Raw genomic sequence first — 9,739 nt, 5'->3', positions numbered from 1 at the left:
GGACATCTGTCACCAGAACAGACTTCGAAAGGTTCTGATTTTGTGCCCCACTGCTTGTAAGACCTTGTGGTAGCCTCCTGAAGTAGGATACTGCCCCTTACCCTAACCTCCTATATGTAACCCCAGATTCCAGGTGTGGAGAGCAGAGGGAGATAGGAGAGGATTTCACAAGATCGGCAAAGCCTCTACTGACTTTCCTCATGGCAGACGTCGGCTTTGGTTTGGTTTTGACTCCGCCAAACACCCACAGATCCAGCTGCAGAGTCCGAGAAGCCGAGCTGGCTCTAGTTCCAGGCTGAGGGTCCTAGTTGTCTGATGGGTCCTGTTGTGGCCCATCAGTCAGGGCTGTGGGTCTCCCTTGCTGCTCCCCTGCCTCCCCACAACCAGAATTACCAGAATTACCCCAGCCTTCAGACAGCCAGAGCTGGGCTGACTCCTCCAGGATAAAGGCCACAGCCACAGAGACAAAGGGAGAGGACAGCGCCCAAGGCCCAGGGCGCCCGCTGGCATGGCCAGGCCCCGAGCCCCGCTGCGCCCCCAACAGACTTGACGCCAGCCAGTTCCTGCTGCGGTTTCTCCAGTAAAGCGCTCCCTTGCTGGGCTTTATTTTATTCTGTAAAAATAAGCCTCACTATAAAACAGAATGAAACCCACAAACCCAACCGCAAAACCTCTGGCACAACCAGACCCGCTCAGTGGATGACGTCCCTGCCGATGGGTCAGGCCCTTCAACTTATTGCTTCTGCCACTTGTTTCTTGAGAACATGACTCCAATGAGGCCCATGGCTGCCAAGCCCACTCCTGCGATGCCGGCCGCCATATCGGCATCTCTGACCTGCAAGAGAGAGAAGGGGAGGTCACACGCTGTCGGGGATCCGAGGACGGGCGGTCGGTTCAACAAGAACACTCAGTTCCAGGAGACTCACGTGGCCCTTGGCCCACCCGACAACTCAGGAGTCAACACATACTGGCAGGGAAATGGGGAAAAGAGAGCTGGATGGGGACAGAACCCCTGGGTGGAGGCCACTGGCCAGGGCTGTGCACGGGCCCAAGGCCAACTCGACCTACTCTGTGGGTATTTCAAGCCCCTAAATCCCCAGAGGGTGGTTGTGCAAAGGAGGAGCTCCTGTGCCAAGCTAAAAGAGAAAAGAATGGTGGCCTGGTGAGATGGGGAGGAGCAAAGAGGGGATTTTTGAGAACTGGCTGTCTTTACAACTTACACGCTCGCATTACTTTGAAAATCTAAAACTTAAATTTTAAAAATTCCAGAAAAAAAAAAAAAAGGACAAAGAAATAGCAACCTGCCTCGTCAGCCCAGAAACCTGATACAAAAACTTTTTGCACCCTCCAACTTCTAATGCCAATGCCACATCTAAAAAAGCTTGAAAGGTAAGAAGATGATGAGGAAACCATCCCACAGGGGAGGCAAAGACCACGGTGTTTTAGGAAGACGAGCAGGTGACTCAGAAAACATCCCAACACTTTAGTCTGTTGCCCTAATTTGCAGTCTGGCTGCAAGGCCAGTGTCTCCCGCGGCCCTGTCCCCTGCTTCTTTCCCAGTCTCTGCGCCACAATGTCCTTAGGGCCCCCTTTCCAGCGCCTTCATGTTCCATCAGGTCCAGCAGCGACACTGAAGGGAACAGAACCCAGTGGAAACAGTTCAGATCAGCAAGAAACAGAGAGAAAGTTCGGCCTCTTCCTATTTCCAGCACTATCCGGGCATAGCTCTGGGGACACCAGACCCCGTGACAATGCAAATGGAGAGTCTGCTCTCATGGCCACTGTCCAATGAAGGCCCGATGGCCCAAATCAGCAAAACTGTACTTTTTCCCACATGAGGGCGTAAAGACGGTCACCAACACAGATCTAGAAATCTCACCCACGAGCCAAGCCAGGGGTTTAAGCAGAATCAAGAACAAGCAAAGAGAAAGATGTTTAATCATGATTTTATGCCAACAAGTCCAGTGAGGACCATGTACCCCAAATCCCAGGAATAAAAAATAAGAAAATATGAACTTTGTACGCAAAACTAACGCCCTTACCTGACACGGTCGGCACTGCCCTTGCTCCCCTAAGCACAGAACTTGCCTAGATTGTATGCATGTGGCTGCCACAAACCCTTAATGACCATTACAGAGAAGAATTTGGAGGTCTTCACGGGCTAAAAATAAATACATCTCGGCGCTGCCCCTAAGTGGGCCCCCGTGGCGGTGTGCGGTGACAGGAAACACACCAGTGTCCCTGACATCACACGGTACCCAGAACTGAGGTTCCTAGCAGCCAGAGGCCAGGATGACAAGGTCTGGACGAAGCTACAGACCCAAGATGTGACTGCGAGTCAGTCTTTAACCTTCACGGTAGAGGTCATCAGGCGTGGCTTTGTGGCAGCCGCAGCGGTTTGGGGGGGGGGGGGATGGGTACCCACATGAAAGCTCTCGTTCCCAGCATTTTCCTTGCTAAATGATTTGTCAGGGTGGGAGAAACAGTCTGCAGATAAGGGAGGAGGAACAGTGTGCCCCTGGTTCCTTACAGAACCTCATGGACGGAGACTGCATGAGACAGCGACTTTGACTTCGCACAGAAGGAACTTCGTCGAGGAAATCAGCAACAGCTCGCTGTGAGCGCGCTCCGTGCGGAGGCAAAGAGCACAATCAAACACAAGACAGGGGGCCCTGGTTAGTCCGAGAGTGAACATTTTTGGGGGGGAATGCGCTGACTTCTCACAGGCCGGGCTGCTGGGGGAGCCTAATTACCGAGCTCTGACCCCAAAAGGGCCGCAGGTGGGCGGCACAGGTCATAAAGCAGAATATTATGAAACACGAAAGCTGTCCTTCATTAGAAGTGCTAAGAAATCTGCCTTCTTTTTTTTTTTTTAAATGTGGATAAACAGGAATTCTACGAGACTACCGAGAATGAGCTGTTTATTCTCCGTGTTAAAGCCTCAGAATTGTTTTGGGAAAAGGAAACTTCTCATGTGCTTTCTTCACTTTGAGCAGTGTTTAAGTGGGTAAAAGACAAACAGTGCTGTCCAAAACACAGGATTCTTCCCGGGCGGTGACTCACATTGTGGGTCATGGTGCACAACGGCGCCGGCCCATGGGGCCAACCTGCCTGTCTCCACACCCTCGTCCCTACCCTGAGCGTGGCCTCCTCGGCCTTCTAGGTGCCCAATGCCCATCCCCCGCCGGCTGACAGAACAGTCTGGCTCCTGGGGATGGGGACGAGGCTGAGGACACACCTGGTCACTGCGGGGGACTCCGTAGCGCAGCTCGTTCACGAAATGCTCGCAGTTCTTACAGCGCAGCGAATAGGGCAGCTCCTGCCCCACCAGCTCCTCCGCCCGCTGGACGATTTTGCTGGGAGGCAGCGGCGAGTACTTGTCGTCGTGTTTGTTATTGACCCGGTACTTGTCTCTGCCAACCACATCACACAGTAGTTCCTTCTTCACTATGGCCTTCTCGGTCAGGGTGGACATGATGCTGGCTGCACCAGCTCCCGCAACTTCGCCTAAGGATTCACAAAGAGGAAACGAGAGGGATCCGTGCTGGGCAGGCCTGTAGGGGGTCCTTCCACAGGCCCTTGGCACCATCCACAAGAGCATGAGCAGAGGGGAAGGGAAAAGGGAGCAGGGTCAGTCACAGCCTGTGTGGCTTTGGAGAAGGTGCTTGTGGTCTCTGGGCCCTGGCTTCCTAAACTGAAATGAGGAGCGGTAACGTCTCTAGAGAAGTGGGACCTTCTACACCTGTGGCTCCTCTGCGGCCCTCTTGGTTATGCATATATGGGCTGATCACCCCCTTCTCCCTGGGGGAACAGATTATGAACCTTCTGTGATTCCCTCAAGGTCATACTCCCTTGACAAGTACAAAGCTGATGACTGCAGAAAAGGGGGGTGGATGAGGAGTTCCCACCCTTCTTGGAGCAGAGGGACCAAAGCCCCGAAGCAACTGCTAGAGGTGGGTCCCCAGGGAGACCCGGTATAGGTACACCCGGCACTGCCCTTACTGAGGCTGAAAAGGCTGGATAGGGGCAACCAAGCTCCAGAAATTAAACTCCCTATGGAGTACTATTCTGCCATGAAAAAAGATCTTGCCATTTGCCGGCACCGTGAACGGACCTACAGGGTATTATGCTCAGCGAAATACATCAGACAGAGAAAGACAAATACCGTTATGATTTCACTCATATGCAGAATCTCAAAAACAGAACAAATGATATAGAAATTAACAAAATAATACTTCCAACAGCGCTTACTTGGAGGAGCCAGGTGGATCACATAACCATCTCCCACATAGACAGCCCAGTGCTTGTAGACAAAGCGGAAAATCTCAATCAGGTCTCCAGGTTTGGGTTCCTGACCAAACTGTAACACAAAAACCCAAGGTGGTGTAAGCAGCCTTCCAGGCAACAGTAGACAGCGCAGCTGGGGCCCTGCAGCTTGGCCTGGGGACCCCACTGGGTGATGCTCACCACTTGGTGGGAGCCTGGCGTGGGAGGGAACTCCTGGGCCCTGTGGGGTCCTGTTCCTGCCGTCATGTTCCGGAGTTCCACACAACTGGGTGCTGGAAGCCTGGAGAAAATGTCCTTGTGGAATAGGGGAGTGGAGATTGATTCAGTGTGTGCATATTATGATGTATGCACGTGTGTGCATGCTCGCGTGTATGGCATGCATGTGGGGGAGCACACATGTGTATATGTACATGTGGTTGCTTGTGTGTTCTCTGTGTTGTGTTCCATGTACCTGCATATCAGCGTGTGCTGTATATGTTGGGATTGTGCATGTATGTGGGATACATCTTTTGTGTTGCCTGGGGGTTTTCGTGTGTGTGTTGGGCATTGTCATGCACACACTAGTGTGTGTGTGTATGTTGGGTTTGCATGTATGTGTTGGGCGTACTCATGGGCGCATCTGTGTGTGTGTATGTCTGGTCTGCATGTGTGTGCTGGGTGTACTTGTGTGCACACCAAGTTGGTGAGCATGCATGTGCAGGTACATTGTACACCTGCCCCTGTATGTGTGGACATGACCACCTGTGTGAAAACCCCTTCAGAGCCTGGGAGCCCCAGACCCCTCCCCAGCAGCTGGGGAGGCGAGTCAGCAGCTTCTCGACCCTCTGCACACCTCTTGAGCCTCACTGGCCATGGCTGCACCAGGCACTTGCTCTCCTCAGATTCTGTCCCCTCCAGCCCCAGGACACCCGCTGTTGGAGATGCCAACCCAAGGGACATGAGCTGACAGCATCCTGAGGGGACCTGAGGATCTGTAGGGCTGGCCAACTTCTGGCCCCGAAGGGGCCTGCACCCAGCATGCACAAAGCAGGCCTCTGTAGGCACTTTTTCTACAGTCCTGAGGGAAGGAAGCATCACCACATTGCTCAGGTGGGTCATTGAGGATCAGAGAGACAGGGGCTTGGCCCAGAACACTCAGCTGGGCAGCGCTGAGCTGCCTCTTCTCCCCCTGATTTGCCCATGCCTCCCTCCCCATCCACACCACTTTCCTGCTCCTCAGTGCCCCTGCCCCCCTCCCCCCACCAGCTCCCAGGCTTCCACAGCATCAGATTGGAGAATGTTTCAGTTTCTCTTCCTTCTGTGCCTGCTTTCAGCAAACCACACCCCTCTGTCCCTCATTCCAGGCCACCCAATCAGGGACCCAGGGTCAGCTTTCCTCAGTCCTCTTTGTCACGCCAATATCCAACTACCAAAGCTAACCCTGGGGGCTTCTCCTGAATTCATGTCCTGGTCCACTTCCCACCCTCTGAACTCATCAGGACAGTCTCTGGGCCTGCCTCTAAAACCTCACAGCCTTGAGTATTATGTTTTTAAATTTTATTCATTCTAGTAATCACCACACCCAACACAGAGCTGGGTTCGACTCACTACCCTGAGATCAAGAGTCACATGCTCTTCTGACTTAGCCAGCCAGTCCCTCAACTCTACAGCTTCTTGACTGTATCCCCTATGCCCACCCTGGCCTCCTGTCCCTGCAACCCCACATCCAGTCTCCCCAAGACCCACTGTGGCCTTCTCAAGGGGCACATCTCACTATGACTTTCCCATGGCCTCAGGGCTCAGTGCGCACACTTTGGGCAGCTCATTCTTCCTCACCGTCCCCGCCCTCAGCCCCCAGGTTGACTGGCTTGCCCTTCACCTCAACACAGAGCTGGCTCCTGTCTCTGGTTTTCTGCATATCCGGTCTGGTCTGAGTCACAGTCACCTCCTCACCCCCTCCCTTCCTCTTTTCCCCCACATCAAGCATCCTTCTGAGAAGCTGCCCTCAGGGCCCCAGACTGCCTCAGCTGCTACTCTCTGGGCCCCCAGGTCCCTGGGACCTGTACCTCCCTCTGCATGGATCGTGTCCTACTGGGATTCCCTGTGTCTGTCTGCACCTCCCTCTGGGCTTTGAGCTCCCCTGGGGCAGGATCCTGTATGTTGCCCCCCGGCTCCTTCCTCTCCAGGATCCAGTGAAGGGTCTGGCCTGGAATGGGGGGCAAGAGGGACCTCTGCATGGAAAAGGGGCTGGAGGGTCCGCGGGGCAGGGACATGGGGCCCTGCTCCTCCTCTCTCTCAGCCAGGGCACAGCAGGCCCAGGGATGGTTCCCATATTGGAATCAAAAGGGGATTTTTCACTCTGAGATTCCATGTCTAACTAAGGTCAGCCCAGACCTTAGTTAGCTTAGTTAGCTCCTGCACAGGAGCTGCTGGCAGTTAAATGGTCAACCCAGCTGGCTTGGAGAAGGAGAGGTTGCCCGGGCAACAAAGGCCAGATTTATTTTGACAACAGTCCATCCCTTGGCCCACCCCCATGATCAGCTGGGTGCAGACTGGGCTGCTCCTTCTGAGAACGGCCTCATTTCCTGGAATTGCCTGAGTTCAACTCTTTCCCCTTCAGTGCACACCAACCGGGAAGCCGGCCTGCCCCTGCCTAGACCTGTGTAGATCTGCACATCAGGGCTGACAGGACGGGAGATCAGTCAAGAGACTCTCTTAGACTCAGGTCTGATCCCAGAGTCCTGGGATCGAGCCCCGAGTTGGGCTCCCTGCTTAGCAGAGAGCCTGCCTTTTCCCTCTCCCTCTGCCTGTAGCTCCCCTCTCTCTCTCGTGTCAAATAATAAATAAAATCTTAAAAAAAAAAAACGAAAGGGAGGTCCGGAGTCAGAAAGCTGGAATTGCAGCATACCTACCGAGGCAGGGACAGATGCCAAGGAGGGAAGAGGAAGGGGGTAGGGTAGAGCTGGGCAGGCACCGAACTCCAAGCCCCCGTGAGGGAGATAAGCATATTGGGGGATCTCCTCACTTCCCAAGTCCTGGAATACCACCCCCCACGCCCCAGGCCCACACACCAGGTGCTTCCCTGCTCAGGTGAGCAAAGTCCCCAACACACCACAGCTCCTTCCCCAGGAGCCCCTGGGCCCTGTGCTGAGCCAAAGGATGAGGAGGCTCACTGGGCCCAAAGCCCTCACTGTCCTGCAGGAAAGGGACTTTGAAACAACTAAGACTTTTCCATACATCCTTCTAAAGCCTTTCCAAACTCTGGAGTTCAGTGTGCCAAGACCAGGAACCCAGACTCAGTCCCCTTAGAGGAGGGGCTGCCCTGCTGCTGGAGAGCCACAGATAGAAAGTCCCAGGAGGCTTACCTCAGCCATGGTGGGTGTCTGCTATTCAGCTGTGTGTGGACCCACTTTATAGCAAACATTGAGAGTTTTCCTTTCACTTTCCTTTTGATACTCTTTAAAAAGTACTGCATAAAAATCTGTTTTCTTGAAAACTTGAAAGTAGGCTCATACCTAGCTTGGAGCCCAAAGCAGGACTCACATGGCTGACCCTGAGATCCGACCTGATCTGAGGCCAAGAGTCAGACGCATAACCAGCAGATTCACTCAGAAGCCATCATAAAACTTCCTTATTTTATTTTATTTTTTTAAGGAGAGTTAACATTTGCTCTATATGGAAGGGCCAGTGATTACCCACCTCCGAAGAGGGAATCACTGTGGCTTGTCCTTGAACCCAGGTCCGATCTGCTCACTGTAGGACATGCCAGTAAATGGAGAGAGACCAAGTGTTGGGGCATGGAAAATGATTTTTGTTAAGAAAGCTAGCTAAGAGAGAAGATGGTGTACTGATGGCCCCCAAATTCACCCTCCCACTCCATGCAGGCAGGTCCTTCTAAAGGAGAAAAGGAATGAAAAAGACACCTGCCAAATCGTTCCCCCGGCCTTGAGCCATCAATCAAATGTCTTCAATAAACCTGGGCCAGGTTCTTCAAGTTCCCTAAGAAACTCTAAACAGAAACTGATTATTACAAGCTCATAGTAATGAAGGCTTAGGGAGTGACGAGAAAGAATGTGCTGGTTAGTTTATTTTTGTGCAATGTGTCCGGTCTTAATTCAGTGTTTTCATTAAAATCTAAAGGGTCAGCTAGTTCCGCATTCGGGTTTACCCCAGGTCACGAGTTCCCCAGTGCGTTTACAGCCTACGAATGGGTCTACTGTGGAGTAACAAGGGAGGGAGAAACGTTCAAAGACAAGTGAATTCAAGATGGAGTTAGTCCTGCTACGGTCCTCAAGCTACTGGAGAGGCCAGCCGCCTTGGTCCGCTGCGGCTGCAACAGACGTGAGGGGCACGTGTTGACCTGGCAGTGTCCAAAGGCCGTGAAGGGAGATGTTTGTCATCACGTGTCTCTCTCTCTCTTTTTAAAAAAGATTTATTTATTTGTTTGATCTTGAGAGAGGGCATGTGTTCGTGTGAGCATCAGGTGAGAGGCAGTAGGAGAGGGAGACAGACTTCGAAGCCAGCTCTGTGCTGAGCTTGGAGCTGGACGCAGGACTCGAGACCATGACCCTGAGATCAGGACCTGAGCTGCAACCAAGAGCCCGACGCCCAACCGACTGCATCACCTATCACGTGCCTCTGGGTTTCTGGGAGTTACAGCTTTCCCGTCACCCCCTGACTGTCTCATTCCCGCCCTTCACTGCCTGGAACTGGGTCACCTTTCTTCTCCTAAACCAGTCCGAGGGCTTCCTGGCAGTCTCAGAATGCTTCCAGCCCGTCACCTGGATCTGCGGAGGGGCTCCTGCCGCCCCGTGAACAGCAGGGCTCTGTGAGCCTGGGAGAAGGCCAGCGACCATGTGTGTGGTGGGGGCGGGATGGGGAGATGGCCCCTGCTAGGTCACCAGCACTTAAGATGCGCTTACCTGCTTCCCAACCACTGTCATAACGGCTTTATTATAAGGCTACAAAGAGGCTGCAGCTGGTTTTCAGACAATCACACTGGTTTCCCACAGGGTCTGGTGGGAGAAGCCGGGGCAGTCGGCTTAGCGGCCGGCAGAGAATGAAGCAGGCTTGCTGCTGTGAGCAGGACCCCCATCAGAATGAGCTTATGCTTGGGGGGCTCAGGGAGGGCATCCCCTCTACTAACGTCATTCTCTGGCTTCAGGTTCTTTGGACCCAAGATCCTGATGGTCCAAGATCTATTGGTTCCTTTGGCCTTGGCCCCAGGCCCGCACTATCCATCTGCTTCCAAGTGAGCTTTATTTCTGAAAGGAGCCTAAGAGTCTGGAGGGGCCGAAGCAGGCTTTCCTAAGATGGGCCACCTTGGCATGAAGATTATTTTCCTGTTAAAGGCAATCAGATTTAGCAGTAGATTCAGGAAGTGGTCTTTACCTCTCCCATAAATGCCTAAAAGAATTTATTAGGAGTCCTGCTCCAGGAATAGAAGTATACTTACCACCATAGATAAGTACAT

At 53.1% G+C, this 9,739-nt stretch overlaps 1 protein-coding gene across 2 annotated transcripts; it reads right to left on the bottom strand.

Moving 5' to 3' along the window:
- Positions 1–567: 567 nt before the first annotated feature.
- Positions 568–7,738, bottom strand: LOC116599136 (phospholipase A and acyltransferase 3-like). 2 transcript variants are annotated; one of them, XM_032358828.1, is made up of 4 exons: positions 7,632–7,738; positions 4,252–4,360; positions 3,239–3,507; positions 568–835 (listed from the first exon to the last, which is right to left on the bottom strand). In XM_032358828.1, exons 1-4 carry the CDS (start codon positions 7,638–7,640, stop codon positions 734–736), a joined length of 489 nt encoding a protein of 162 aa, XP_032214719.1. In that variant the 5' UTR covers positions 7,641–7,738; the 3' UTR covers positions 568–733. The 2 variants fall into 2 exon arrangements, with proteins under 2 accessions (XP_032214719.1, XP_032214718.1); XM_032358827.1 differs by lacking the exon at positions 7,632–7,738 and adding an exon at positions 4,468–4,548.
- Positions 7,739–9,739: the final 2,001 nt, after the last annotated feature.

The sequence above is a fragment of the Mustela erminea genome, chromosome 9 (assembly GCF_009829155.1).
Source record: "Mustela erminea isolate mMusErm1 chromosome 9, mMusErm1.Pri, whole genome shotgun sequence".
Lineage (NCBI taxonomy): Eukaryota > Metazoa > Chordata > Mammalia > Carnivora > Mustelidae > Mustela > Mustela erminea.
Note: the sequence above shows the minus strand (reverse complement) of the source record. Positions and strands in the feature narration are given on the sequence as shown.

Excerpts from the sequence above, each read along its gene's own strand:
- LOC116599136 (XM_032358827.1), bottom strand. The coding sequence starts at position 4,533 with ATGACGGCAGGAACAGGACCCCACAGGGCCCAGGAGTTCCCTCCCACG. Across the intron at positions 3,508-4,251 it reads GATCCACCTGGCTCCTCCAA|GCGAAGTTGCGGGAGCTGGT; the intron begins GTAAGCGCTGTT and ends GTGAATCCTTAG. Across the intron at positions 836-3,238 it reads GAGTCCCCCGCAGTGACCAG|GTCAGAGATGCCGATATGGC; the intron begins GTGTGTCCTCAG and ends TCTCTCTTGCAG.